The sequence below is a fragment of the Sinocyclocheilus grahami genome, unplaced genomic scaffold, assembly GCF_001515645.1.
Source record: "Sinocyclocheilus grahami isolate Dianchi unplaced genomic scaffold, SAMN03320097.WGS_v1.1 scaffold40.1, whole genome shotgun sequence".
Taxonomy (NCBI): Eukaryota; Metazoa; Chordata; class Actinopteri; order Cypriniformes; family Cyprinidae; genus Sinocyclocheilus; species Sinocyclocheilus grahami.
Genome location: NW_015505219.1, coordinates 323,183 through 338,098, shown reverse-complemented (window position 1 = coordinate 338,098; position 14,916 = coordinate 323,183). Strand labels below are relative to the sequence as shown.

Here is a 14,916-nt window from a genome sequence, read left to right as displayed (position 1 = left end):
CCTTTCTCTGCCCACTGTGCTGACGCGGCGGTGTCAGAGTTCACAGAGTCTGTAATGGCCGATCTGAGTGACGTGTAATCTGACCAATTGGAGCCCAGAACTGGCCGCAGATCTTTATAACATCAGAAGGGCTGAATGCGCGCTGGCATGAGATGGAGAGCTGTGATCTCCTGATGCGCTGGATTCCATTACCTGGGCAGAACACGAATATCTCACCGATGGAAGCACACAGAAACCTGAAAATGGTCTTGTTTGAAAGAAGAGATCCAAATCTAAAAGATAATATAGAGTTTATAGATATGTGTGGCTGTTTGCGGCTAACTGAAGCAGTGCTACGAGTAGAAATGTTACACAATAAAAAATTCAGTTTTTTTTATTTTTTTTATGTCGCAATTCAATCGAAAATAATTCGATCTATGATTGTCACACAATGAAATAATCTACATTGTCAAATTCCTGAGAATGAGAGCTTTATTGTGATATATGACTTGACTTTATTGTGAAAATAAATGGCTAGGCGGAAAATCGTGTGTGGGACGAATACATTTCTAATCTTAATTTTACTGCTTTATAAATATAAAAACCAAAAGGAATGGTATTCTTTGTAAAGAAGACACTCCAAGCTTTCAAATGAATCCATATATGGGCTGATACCATATAAGGAAGGCTATGTAAATGAAGCATAAACAGTTTTTATTGAGATATATGACTTGACTTTATTGTGAAAATAAATGGCTAGGCGGAAAATCGTGTGTGGGACGAATACATTTCTAATCTTAATTTTACTGCTTTATAAATATAAAAACCAAAAGGAATGGTATTCTTTGTAAAGAAGACACTCCAAGCTTTCAAATGAATCCATATATGGGCTGATACCATATAAGGAAGGCTATGTAAATGAAGCATAAACAGTTTTTACGCGATTTGGACCCGTATCCGGGTCCGCAGAGTTTAAACAATAGCAATAAGTTATTCATAGCATATTTTATTTCTGTCAATTTTCCTTTCTAAAATAGCCCATTGCTTACACTCAGAAATTCTTCCAATTTTGTGGAAGACACAGCATTTGACCACTGAAACCATTTCAGGTTTAAGAAGTGTTTTAATATTGCATCAAGCACTGATGAACACGGTAATTTTTATTTGAATTATCACTCCCCTTACCAAAAAGTAGTATACTTCAAGTTTATTTTATTAAGTATACTTAAGTAAAGTTCAAGTATATTTTTAAGTATACTTTATGTAGTAAGTCGTAACTTCTCTTTCTTTTATTTTTAGATTAGCGACAAATGAGGGTTCATCACTAAGATCAAATAAAGCAATTTATGAACTTCAACAAACAGTCTTTCTTTTTTTGTTGTTGTTGTTTTGTTTTATTCCCCCAATGCTAAATGGGTTCAAGTGAAAACTAATTATAATCTATACATACCAAAGAAACTAATAAACAAAATCAAGACCTTGTCCTTGATTTTACACCAAAGAAATAGTCTATTAGTTCTTATCTGAGAAAGGATGATCCATTCCGTGGCAAAAAATGAGTTACTCTTTCTGAAGAAAACATTGAGTGCGTTGAAATATGTTGATCTGCTTTAGCGTGGACAACTCTGACTAGCCTATGAATGAGCCTCCACAAAGGAATCAAACACAAAGGCACATCCACTCCAAACAGTATTCGAATGCACACCGTTACAGTTAGTTATGTATCCAAAAACAGCTTTGGAAGTGAAATGATATGCAAAGGAAAAAAGTCCTTCTGAAAAATAGAAAATAGAAAATACCAAAAACCAAACATAAACATTCCTCCCACATTCTAAATAAAGAATTTAGCCAATATTCAAATATACTCACATGTCGAGCTTAAAACCAAAGGTTTCGCAACTAGGACTTTGTCAACCAGAAGTTCATGGTAGCACAAAGAAACATGTGTTCCCTCTACCCAAACTGAACTACTTCTTCAGGCAACTACTCACCTGATATACAATCTAGGTGTGTCCACCTATCGCCCTCTAGTGCCTCATAGTGTTACCCCACATAGAATTTTTAATTCCATTACTCCAAGTATATGGAAAACGGTGACAGAAATTTCACTCTGTTACAAAGTATACAAATATCAGTGTACTAGTAGTATACTTATAAGTGTACTATTTCAATACTCCTTGGTACTAATTTGGCCCATTTTCTAGTATATGAAAGTATACTTTTAAGTATACTTTTAGTATAACAGTAGTAAACTTTGAGTACACAACTAGTTTACATTTTTAGGTTGTACTGCAACTATACTAAAATTTAACTTATAGGTATACTGATAGTTTACTAATTAAATACTTGTAGCATGTTTAGTACACTTTGAAGTATAGTCTCAGTAAACTACTAGTTTAGTAGTTTTATACTGCAAGTATACTCGTAAGTTTTCTTTAATTGAACTTTACATCATACTTTAAGTATACTACTACGTCCCTATTTAGGTATTAATTTGTATATATTTTGTTATATGAATATCTGAAGATACAAAACATCAAAAGAAAGAACAGGGTATCTGCTAGTAAACAAAAACATTTTATTCTAGCGTCATGCATTCTTTTTTTTTAAACACTTGAATGTGGGTAAGTTTTATAAAAAAATAAAAATAAACAAGATTTTGAACAAAAAGCTGAAAAATGGCTATGAATTGGATTCAGAATGATAATCAAAATGTAGATGGAGTCGATCAACACCTCAAAGCTTGACAGTCATTATTTCCTCTTCAATGGTCGACATTATATTCCATAACGTTACACAGTTTTGATGCTGTTTTATGTCTGATGATGGTGTTAGATTACATGTGGAAGCGTCTGTTGTTTCGGTTTCTTCTTCTCTTGTGTTTTGGAAATTCTGTACAGAAGATGTGTACTAGCGCCCCCTACAGTATAACAATGAAAACATTCTGTGCATACAAGCACAAGTATAGCTCAAATATATTTAGACTTTTAGTATAAGTCAAGTATACTTAAATGTCATTTTAAGTATAATTCTGAGAAGTACATAAAGCCCATGTCTGAGAAGTACATCAAATTGGACTGAAAGAATACTTTCCAATTTTTTAGTTTAAAAGACGTATACTAATAGCACACTTGAATAAACTTCTTTTTCGTAAGGATCTGTAAGTTGTTTAACCATGTGCTTCTATGTCTTTGGAAGGCTTTTGTCTTTCGAACACATTAAAATGCACAAATTCACAAACTTTTTTTGCCATCTGATCCTCTTTCACCTGTTATATTTACTTGAAGTACCCCTGAGATTTTAAAATAAATCACATTTGAATGTTCACGGTTCTCTGACATTGGTTAATGGTCACATAACATGCAGGTAAACTAATAAAATATTAAATTTTTCATAGTGTTTTATTTTGATTGATTTTAAAAGTATTTATTTTAATTTAACATGTTTATGATTTAATTAGTTAATAGCGTTTCATTAAGCTCACAAACCCCCTGCAGTTCCTTCACAAACCCAGTTTGGGAAACCTTGATGTAATGTAATGTTTAACGCACTTCACGTTGTCAAAAACAACAACTGGAATATATTTTCTAAATCTTTGCATTTTTATATCGATATGGTACAAGATTATCCTATTTAAATCATTGTGATAAATGAGTTAGGTCAAAAGTAATCGCAATATAATCTGGTTATATTACCTAAAAATGTGTAATGTAATGGATTATGTTACTGACTACAATTTTTGTCATGTATTTTGGGATCAGTGAAGGATTACAATTTGTAAGTAATCTACCCAGCTCTGCATATTAGTACCTTTCTAAAAAAGGAACCATCCCTGTACAGCTTTTGTTTTTTGGAGATGTAAAATGCTTCATATCATATTTTCATTTTCAGTCCTGTCAAATGAGAATACGAAATCTTGGTTTGTTGGCGTCTCTGCACATTGTTCACTTTTTTCGTCACTCATGTGGTAGGTTCTGAAGTATTACGCCTGGGAATCATCTTTTGAGGCTCAGGTTCAGGAAATTCGAGAGAAGGAGCTGAAGGTGATGAGGAAGTTTGCCTACCTCTCATCGGTCTCCACCTTCATTTTTTCATGTGCTCCAGCTATTGTGAGTATAACAATGTTTTTATATATGAAATTATTTGAATGTTGTTTCTTGAACATGTTTAGTGCAAGTAGTTGCTGAAGAGTATTCATAAACAGATTTAAGTCTAAAACTCTGCATCTCATTTCGTATTTTTGACTAAAACTAAAGTGTGCTGAATGCTTGAAAAGTAAAATATATCTCGAATGCACATTTCAGTAACATTTTTATTTTGGAGTCATTTTATTGACTACTAAAATATTGTTGCTTGTTTGTGAGGTCTGGCCGCAGCTGAAGCTCATATCATGTCTTATTGTCTTCAGGTGTCTCTGGCGACCTTCGCTGTGTTTGTGTCCGTGAGTCCCGATAACATCCTGGACGCAGAGAAAGCTTTTACCTCCATCTCACTCTTTAACATACTGCGCTTACCACTCACCATGCTTCCAGAGCTGATTTCCATCATGGTTCAGGTATTAGAATAAATACATTGTTTCATATTTATATTGTTGTTAATATGGCAGCTTTTCATTGCTACCTTTCAATCAGTCATATTAAAAACTATTACTATAAGTTGTTAAAAATTTGTACTGTTTGTATTTTGTTTAGACCACTGTGTCTAAGAAAAGACTCGAGAAATTTCTGAGTGGCGATGATCTGGACACAATGTCTGTAACGCGTGATGACAGCCACAGTAAGAACTCATTGTGCTATTTCCTAAGAGATTTTTAGACAAACTTGAGAACAAACTTCTCATTTTTGACAAACTTCTATGAGATTTGTAGACGAGCTGATTTCTAATTGTTTTAGAACAGCTAAATTCATCTGGTCTATCACTACTTGATGAACTCGTTAATGTTTTTCGTTTTTGAAAAGTTACTAGTCATTTAACATGTAGCAAAGAACATGCTTCAAGTCCATTTCAGAGCAACAACAGTAGTGTAGTGTGAAATCTGAGAGAGTGGTCAGTGTTCTCATAATTTGCTGAATTAGGTGCCGCCGTGAGCATGACTGATGGCACATATGCCTGGGAAAGAGACACAGAACCAGTTCTGAAAAAGTGAGATTTGCCATGTTTCACTACAGAATTTCACTTACATATTTTTACACTGGTACAGTATATAAGAGATGCAACTAAAACTGTTATTTAGTATTACTGCTGTCATTGGCTGTGTGTTTGCATGAGTGTGTGTGTTCTATCTAACCAGTGATTATATTGTTCAGCGTCTCTCTGGACATTAAACCGGGTCGTCTGGTGGCAGTGGTTGGGGCTGTAGGGTCTGGAAAGACATCGCTGATATCCGCTCTGCTGGGAGAACTCCACAGCCTCAGGGGTCGCATTAATATCAAAGTAATCAAACAGATCTCTATGAAAAGAGTTTTTGCCTAGTTTCAGATTCAGTCTTCTACTTGAACAAATAATGTCACTCTTATGTACTGTCTGGGCCGTTAGTTACATGTCTCTTATTCTCTCTCAGGGGTCTGTAGCGTATGTGCCGCAGCAGGCCTGGATTCAGAACACTACTCTGAAGGACAACATCTTGTTCGGCTCTAATCTGGATGAGGAGCATTATCTGTCTGTGGTGGATGCGTGTGCGCTCGGGCCAGACCTGGATCTTCTGCCAGGAAGAGATCAAACTGAGATTGGAGTGAAGGTAAAGTGTGTGGTAGGGGTAGAGTTGCAAAAAGGTGGAAAATTTCCAGTATATTTCTGACATTTTCCAGGATTCTTTGGAAAGTTTACGGAAATTTACCAGAAATTTTCCACCCCTTTGCAACCCTAGGTAGGGGCGATATACCAGTAGACACGATTAACCAGAAGAAATTTGTCATTGTCAATTTTGGACTATTGTCTGTATTTCAGTTAAACGCTCACGTGACATTGCTCTGCTATGTGGTCACAAAATAGTATCTTTTGCATATGTTTTTTTAATCATTGTAGTTTCAAAACAAGTGATTTTAACGCAGTCAGCAGCAAAAGGGAACTCATTTGGCTATATGTGCAAGAAAACGTGTCACAGTATATTGGATCCGGGCAGCTCTTAAAGTGACAGCAGTCTTCTACTTAAAGTGACAGAATATTCCTACTGTCATTCATGTTGATAAAACAACAAAAGTGAGAATCTCTCACTGCTCTTGACTAAATCACTTTTGTAACTTTAAGACATATTTAATTTACACAGTGAAGAATATACAGTGTTTTTATACATTTAATTCCTTGTATGTAGCATTTCTTATTTATTTGTTGTACTGTAGTTTTTTCCCTATTGCTTGTAATTAGTTTACTTTCCTTATTTAATCGCTGACTGTTTACTTGTCTTCAGTGAGCATGATTTTTTTTTTTTTTTTTTAGTCTAGTAATAGTTTTTTTTTATATTGATACAGTGGTGACAAGAATTATGAAATTTCTATGGCGTCAAAAATCTTGATATCATACAGACCTTATTTAAAGCAAAAATAACTATATTATGATATACTGTATATCGTTATTGTGAGATAAAATTACTTCTAGCATGATATAAGATTTTGGTCATAACTCCCACCCCTAGTGTGTGGCGTGTTGATGATAAAAATGGATCCCATTTTTTTAAGATGATTTGTCTATAGAGCAGTTGATCCAAAAAATGTGTCCTTGAATCTTTGAATACATGTAAGAAAACCTGAGACCGGTGAATGTAAGGTCACAGTTTACATATTTAGCGGCAGATCCAGGCATGGGAGATATGGGCATCTTAAAAGGAGCATAGAACAAACTGAAATAACACTAAATATACAGTATAGAACACTCAGACAAAAATGCATACTTACACCTACTAAGGGACAGGACTGACTGCATCACATTATAGGTTAAGAACCACTGCGCAATTAGGTCTAGACTCTCATATCCTTATGAATATGAAGCACTTTTTAAATCCTCCTTTAAAATTTTCAAAAGTTTTATGATTATGAAATATCAGAAACAAATCAGTATGCACACAGTTATGTGGTTATAAACATCAACAAGCACTAGTGAAAACAAAAATGTAACAGTCCTACATATCAACCAAGCAGAATATTTGGCAGATATTTAGCCATTTTTTGAAGTTATCAGTATGCTTAACCAATCATCAGAATCAACAATCATCAGTTTCACACTATACTGGTTTGTCAATGGATAATGTACTAGATTTGTCTAGATTTCTTTTGGTTATTGAATAGTTTTATATAGCCTCTATATTGACATTATATCAGGTAACTGCCATGAATACAAAGGAGGATTCAGTAGCGAATGTGAAATATAACAATTTATTAGGAAGAGTCCCAGCAAGACAAACGGCAAGAGTCAAATAAAGCATGTGCAGATTATTAGTCACTCTTGGTAGCGCAGGGACGCAAATGGGCAGCCATGGATCTCCCGGGAACATTCAGAATCCGCAAGAGAACTGGAACAGAAATCCAAGGAGACGAAGAAACAGGAACTGGGAACTCGAACACAATCGGGAGCACCAAACGATCTGACAACACTGGACGGATAGCACAGGTATTAAATGGCTGAGCTGATGAGCTACAGCTGGCGCTGATCAACCAGTCAGCTGCAAACACACACACACACACAGAGAGCGAAAATGAGTCAGTGAATCCATAAACTGTGACAGTACCCCTCCTCCTAGGAGCGCCCCCTGACGCTCCCAGGCGAACTTACCCATTGATTGTAATCATCAATAAGGGAGTGATCCAGAATGTCCCTGGCAGGAACCCAATTTCTCTCCTCTGGACCGTAACCTTTCCAGTCCACCAAGTACTGAAATCCACGTCCCCTCCGTCTCGAGTCCAGAATACGGTTGACCGAATAAGCTGGTTCCCCATCTACGAGGCGCAGCAGGGGGCAGGGCGGGTTGGGAACCAGAGCAGGTGGATTAATGGGTGAATGAAAAACGGGTTTCAATTTCGAGACATGAAAAACGGAATTAATTATCCTGTACGCCGGAGAAAGTTTGAGGCGGACTGCCACTGGGCTAAGAATGATTTACAAATGGAGCGGAGAGGAATATTCTTGGAAGAAAGCCACACTTTTTGACCAACAACGTAGATGGGGGGCTTTGACCGGTGGCGATTGGCCTGAGCCTTAGTGCGCGCTGCCACAGACTGACACTCACACCCAGTAAATGACAAAACTCCTTCCAAAATTTGGAAACATATTGGGGTCCCCTGTCGGAGACCACGTCCATCGGGAGGCCATGGATGTGAAAGACGTGATCAACAAAAGTAACAGCTGTCTCCTTGGCAGAGGATAATTTGGGCAAGGGAATGAAATGGGCCACCTTCGAAAACCGGTCCACTATGGTCAAAACAACTGTATTGCCCTGGGAGGGTGGTAGGGCAGTGACAAAATCGAGCGCAATGTGGGACCAGGGTCTCGAAGGGACAGACAGCGGTTGAAGTAACCCCTCCGGGGGTCGATTGGAAGTCTTGCCACGAGCACAAACTGAGCAGGCCAAAACAAAATCCCGGATATCACGAGCCATGGAACGCCACCAGAATCACGGTTTAACAAGTAAGTTAGTACGATTCACTCCTGGATGACAAGACACGTTGGAACAATGACCCCACCGAATAACGTTGGACCGTAAACTCTCCGGCACAAATAACTGACCCGGTGGGCACCCGGGCGGAGGTGTTACCCCTTCTAAGGCCGCACGAACCTTCGACTCGATCTCCCATGTGAGTGTAGAGACAACGAGTTTCTCAGGTATTATACACTTGGGAGTGGACGGGCACTCGGAATGATCAAAAATACGAGATAAGGCATCGGGTTTGATGTTCTTGGAACCCGGACGGTAGGAAAGGGACAAGTCAAAACGACCGGGAAAAAAGTGCCCACCGAGCCTGGAGTTAAGATGTTTAGCGAATCTAAATATACTCAATGTTCTTATAATCGGTCCAGAAGATAAAGGGTACCCCCGAACCCTCTAACCAATGATGCCATTCCTCCAAAGCTAACTTTACTGCCAGCAGCTCTCTGTTACCAATGTTATGTTCGAGGAAGGGGGAAAGAACCGCGCCTACCCCCGCCTCTGATGCATCGACCTCCACCACAAACTGACGTGTGGGATCAGGGGCTATGAGAATAGGAGCTGAAACAAAGCGGCTCTTGAGGTTGGCAAATGCAGCTTCAGCTGCACTGGACCACCTCAACATCGTTCTGGTGGAGGTCAAGGCAGTCAGAGGAGTGGCTAGTTGGCTGAAATTGCGAATAAAATGCCGATAGAAATTGGCGGACCCCAGAAACCTCTGCAGGGCCTTACGGGAATCTGGGGTTGGCCAATCCACCACAGCCTTAACCTTATCCATGGGATCCATGCGCATTCCCTCGGACGAGATGATGAATCCCAAAAATGGAACTGACTGTGCATGGAATGCACATTTCTCTGCCTTGACAAAAAGCCCATTCTCGAGCAGCCTCTGGAGCACCCTCCTGACGTGCTGAACATATTCCTGGAGAGAAGAAGAAAATATCAATATGTCAACCAGGTAGACATATATGAATTGATCGACCATGTTTCTCAGCACGTCATTAACTAGTGCTTGGAAAATCGCATAACCAGATATTCGAAGTGCCCCCTAGGGGTATTAAACGCAGTTTTCCACTCATCTGTAGCGTCTGGACCAATCAAACTCACAATTTTTCATTTGATTTAACAAATCAGTTCTTCATTCTCCATTCATCAAGATTCTCTGACTCAAAACTGGTTCTTTTTCCAGCAACCAACTTCAGCAAAGATCACTGGGACTTTCAGATTGCATCAAGCCTTTCTTTCAGACAGACGAGACTTGCAAGTATTCAAACTTAGTCTTATTAATTGATACATTAGGTATCATTTGCACCTTTTTACAAAGGTGTGTTTGAACTAAGAATCTGATGTTTCATCCAGGCTGTAAATCTGCTGAATATCAAATGGTACCATAGTTTCATATTCTTATTTCTCTTCTCTTTACTGCGTTTTTTAACCCTTTCCTATACAAACTGTGTGTGTGTGTGTGTGTGTGTATGTTTGTGTTAGACCAGTTTATGTAGTATGTTAGACCAGTTTAAGTGTTTATGTAGTATGTTGGACCAGTTAAAGTGTTTATGTAGTTAATAAAACCTTACTTGTATCACACTTGACGTGGTTCATTGTTTGCTCATAACTGGAGTCACTTAATCATGCAAATTTATGCTACAAGCTTTTGTAGAATTGTACAGTAAGGAAGTTATTTCCCTTAACCAGGAAATTAACGTTCTTAGAATTGACAAGGCAGTTGACCCTGAGAGGTCAGCTAAATATCTACAGCGGATCTAAAATATTCATAATTAATTATAACTAGTTATGATTAATTATTCATATTTCCCATGAGCTGATTCATTACACATCCCCCTCCCTTATGCAGACCAAATGATAAGCGTTACACAAATCCAATTTGGTGAAGATGGATGCTCCCTGCAACCGCTCGAAGGCTGAAGACATCAATGGCAAAGGGTAAGTATTCTTTACCGTGATGTTGTTCAACCCTCAGTAATCAATGCATGGTCACAGGGAACCATCCTTCTTCCCCTCAAAAAAAATTCTGCCCCAACGGGAGAAGAGGAAGGACGAATGAGCCCGGCTGCTAGAGAATCAGAAATGTATTTCTCCATGGCCTCCCTTTCTGGAGCAGAAAGCGAGCATAACCTGCCCTTAGGCGGAGACATACCTGGTACTAGATCTATTGCAGAGTCATAGGGACGATGTGGAGGAAGAGAAGCAGCCCGGGACCTACTGAATACTTCCTTCAGGTCGAGGTACTCCTTGGACACGTTAGACAGGTTCACTGGCTCATTTTGCAACAAAGAACAAGACACAGACGAACAAGCAGACATAAGACAGGATGCATAACACTGATCATTCCACGCCGAGATGGAATTATGGCCTCAGTCCACCCTAGGATTGTGATGCACTAGTCAGGGGTGGCCCAGAATAACAGGAGCCAGCGGCGATTCAGTGAGCAGAAGTGCGAGTTTCTCAATATGATTTCCTGAAGTGATGAGGGTGACTGACCCAGTAGTATGTCTGATGCTAGGAAGAGTCTGTCCATTGAGTGCATTGATAGAGATTTTAATGGATGAGAGGAACAATGGGAATCTGAAGGTGTTGTGCCAAGCTGAAATCCATAAAATTACCTTCCGCACTGGAATCCAGCAGGGCCTGGCAGTTGTGGACTCTGGCTGCCCATTGCAGTCTTAGGAGAGTTGTGGACGAGGATTTCTCCAGGGACAAGCCTCAGCTCTACTGCCGGGCTTGGCCTTTTACTTGACAGTCAGGAAGTTCCGACACCAGCTTGCGGCAGCCTCGCTGATCGCGTTGCTGTAGACATGTATCTACTCAAAGAGCTAATTTGATGAGTCCATCAAGATCAGTGGGTAATTCCACTGTGAAAATCTCCTTCTGAATCCGGTCAGCCAACCCATGCAGGAACATGTCCCACTGTGCCTCCTCGTTCCACTTGCACTCAGCTGCCAATGTCTGAAACTCAATGGAATAGTCTGGAACGGGTCTGTTCTCCTACCGTAGATCGGCTGCTCGTGACCCGCTATCAAAGACACGTTTCATTTCCTCCGAGAGTTTGTGGAACGAAGAGCAGCAAGGATGTTGGTTCTCCCACACCGCCGTTCCCCACAGAGCTGCCTGTCCCGACAGCAATGTCAACACTAAGACCACCTTAGACTGTTCGGTAGAAAAAGTCAAAGGCTGCAGAGAAAAGAACATTGAGCATTTACCGTATTGGCCCGAATATAAGACGACCCTGATTATAAGACGACCCCCCTGTTTCCAGATGTACCTTTTGGAAAAAGGCTTTTTAAAAAACAAATCTTGTTTTTTCTCAGTAAAACATTGTCTTCAATTATTTTCATATTGCATTTTTATCCGATTTTAATTTTTGTTTTGAAAGTTGTAAGGCATTTGCGAACATCACACAAATGAACGAGGGAATCTCCGCATTCCACCTGGAAACTAACATCTCTTCTCAACCATCTGAGAGCCGTAAAGCTGAATCACGGTCAGCCAGGTGCCAATTGTCTCAAATGAGTTCCTGTCCAGCTCTGCTTATCTGTACAAGAAACACCAGGAGAGAGTGATTTACCAAACCACCTCCAGGGTCGACAAGCATTAGGACAGCAATAACTGGACCCCCCCCCATCTAGACTCATTTAAGCAACAGAATGTCAGTGTGTTTCGTGACCGGCTTCAGCATAAATAAACCAGCTATATTGCCCTTTTTAGGAAATTAGGTTATTAAAATGTGTGTAATATGTGAAGTTTAGGGTTGAACGTAAACTCGTGATAATTGCAGAATATTGAAATAAGTGAAAAGCTGTTATTTCAAACAGTATGTGTTGTACGACACTACATAGAAGTTATTAACAAAACCTGCAAATCTTCATTTCCCCACATTATAAATAGAAGCATTATGTTAATGTATGCACGCTCCGCCTTGCAACAAGTCGATTGGAAGGTCGCGTCGTTGGACGGACTTATGCAGCGGATGAAAAACCCAATGCAGAACAGATTTGCTTGCTTGCTTTCGCCTGTCGCCGTGTTAAGAGCACAAACTTGTGCTCACACGCTTACTATCAAAGCGATTGGTCATCTAAAACTCAAACACTTCAGTGAAACTTTGCGATCTTCAAAGAACTCGGGAGTCTTGAAAACTCAGACTGTAGCAAAACTGCTCAAGCTTCTGGCGTCATCAAGAGACCAATCAATCCAACGAGGGGTCTCCCAAAAGGACGTCATCCAAACGTCACCTCAGCAACCAATCCGAAAGCTCTGGGGTTCCTCAAGCAGCCAAACAAGGAAACTCACCCAAACGCAAGTAAACGAACAAAATCTTATCTCTGCTGAACTGGTGTCGAGCTAATTTAAGCAGTAAACATAAGCTAAAGTTCTCTGCTTGGTGAATTCTCTCAGGTGAATTTAAATCACTTGTGAAAACGAGTTAGAACTTTGAAACTTCATGCAACCCCGTCAACTCTCATTCTAAAGAAACTGTATGTTTGCGTGTATGTGTGTTTTAGCTTAGTTTTGATGTAATCTAGAAAAGCCAATAAAATTCATGTTTCATTTATAAAGAATCATTGTTTGGTGTCATATAATTTTAAGGTTAAAACTTTTGCCAAAGATCCCTTGCTACCTATCTCGTAGCTTACTTATAATAATTACTATAATAGCTTACTTATAATAATTGTATTGACCGTGGCCACGGAAATACAAAGATTCAAGTTGTTAAAATATACTAAGAATCACCGGCTCGCTGGATGACCCTTGATTTAAAGTGTAAACTATCAGATTTGAATTCGGTTTTAATCAGGTTGACTCAGAATTTTCAGATTCTAGTCCTTTCAAAACCTGAGCTAGAAATAAAATTAATGATTAATTCCCTTATAGAATTAATGACTTACAAATGAGTTAATTTCATTGCATGTGGTGGAGAAAAATAAGCTGACAAAGATTTGACTGAGAAATTAATGACCCAAGATAATATTATGAATTTTGTCTTTTTATCCAGAAAAATAGATTAAAAGATAGAGAAACTTAGTTTGTTGTGTTATTATAGCACGGCAGAGCGTGTTGAGTGAAACTCGAGAGTTTGTTGTTTAGAATTTAACTGCAGTAAAAACATTTAAATATTGTCCACCGAGACAAAATAAGTCGCGTCAGAGACTGTAACAAGCTTGGAAAGAAACTGTAACAGATCGGCCAGGCTCCATCACCACCCAATCACAACGATCCCTCTCACCTGAGTTCTGAGCACCTGCACCTGTCACTAATCAAGCACCTCATCAACCAGCCTGCATAAAAGCACACACCACAGACACCCTCACTGTCCGGTCTCGTATACATGTAGAGGACTCAATGACTTTGCTACTACTTCCATTTGAATACTTCCTGCATTACTTACCTCCTGTGTTCCTCCTAGTGTCTCCTCGTCTAATGCCCTAATGCCCTCGAGCATCTCCGGGGGGCTACCCTCTTCACTAAGTTGGACCTCCGCAGTGCCTATAACCTCATCCGGATACGTGAGGGGGATGAATGGAAGACGGCATTTGTGACTCCTACTGGCCACTACGAGTATCTGGTCATGCCCTATGGACTTGCCAACACCCCCTCCGTATTCCAGGACTTCATGCATGAGGTGCTCCGGGAGTTTCTCCATCGATTCGTAATTGACTACATAGATGACATCCTCATCTACTCCCGGAGCCCGGCCGAACATCGCCAGCACGTTGCGGAGGTCCTCCAACGCCTGTGAGAACACCACCTATTCCTCAAGGCTGAAAAGTGCACCTTCCACCAACCCACGGTACAATTCCTGGTATATAACATTGATCGTACCGGGATCCAAATGGACGAGGGGAAGGTGGAAGCCATAACCTCCTGGCCAGAACCCACTACTATCAAAGAGCTCCAACGATTCCTCGGATTTGCCAACTTCTACCGTCGCTTCATCCTCGACTACAGCCTGATCACTAGCCCCCTCACTAACCTACTCCGAGGGAAACCCAAGTCTCTGTCCTGGACCCCCGCGGCCTCCACTACTGGAGTGGGGGCAGTGTTATCCCAGCAGCAGGGGAACCCAGCCCGACTGCACCCATGTGCCTTCTTTTCGAGGAAGCTAAGCCCGGCGGAAGTTAATTATGACATCGGCAACAGGGAACTACTGGCCATCAAACTGGCCTTAGAAGAGTGGAGACATTGGCTAGAAGGGGCAGCCCATCCATTCACTGTACTGACCGATCATAAAAACCTTCAGTATCTTCGTGAGGCGAAACGTCTAAATCCCCGCCAAGCACGATGGG

General features: G+C 40.0%; 1 protein-coding gene across 1 annotated transcript in view; it reads left to right on the top strand.

The window, feature by feature from the left end:
* Nucleotides 1-14,916, top strand: part of LOC107582114 (canalicular multispecific organic anion transporter 1-like) — a 58,479-nt gene that overhangs the window by 18,628 nt on the left and 24,935 nt on the right. The window contains exons 12-17 of the mRNA XM_016267852.1: nucleotides 3,951-4,088; nucleotides 4,388-4,534; nucleotides 4,671-4,755; nucleotides 5,055-5,121; nucleotides 5,286-5,412; nucleotides 5,540-5,716. Of these exons, the coding sequence (XP_016123338.1) occupies nucleotides 3,951-4,088; nucleotides 4,388-4,534; nucleotides 4,671-4,755; nucleotides 5,055-5,121; nucleotides 5,286-5,412; nucleotides 5,540-5,716 (741 nt within the window). The remainder of the gene's footprint in view (nucleotides 1-3,950; nucleotides 4,089-4,387; nucleotides 4,535-4,670; nucleotides 4,756-5,054; nucleotides 5,122-5,285; nucleotides 5,413-5,539; nucleotides 5,717-14,916) is intronic.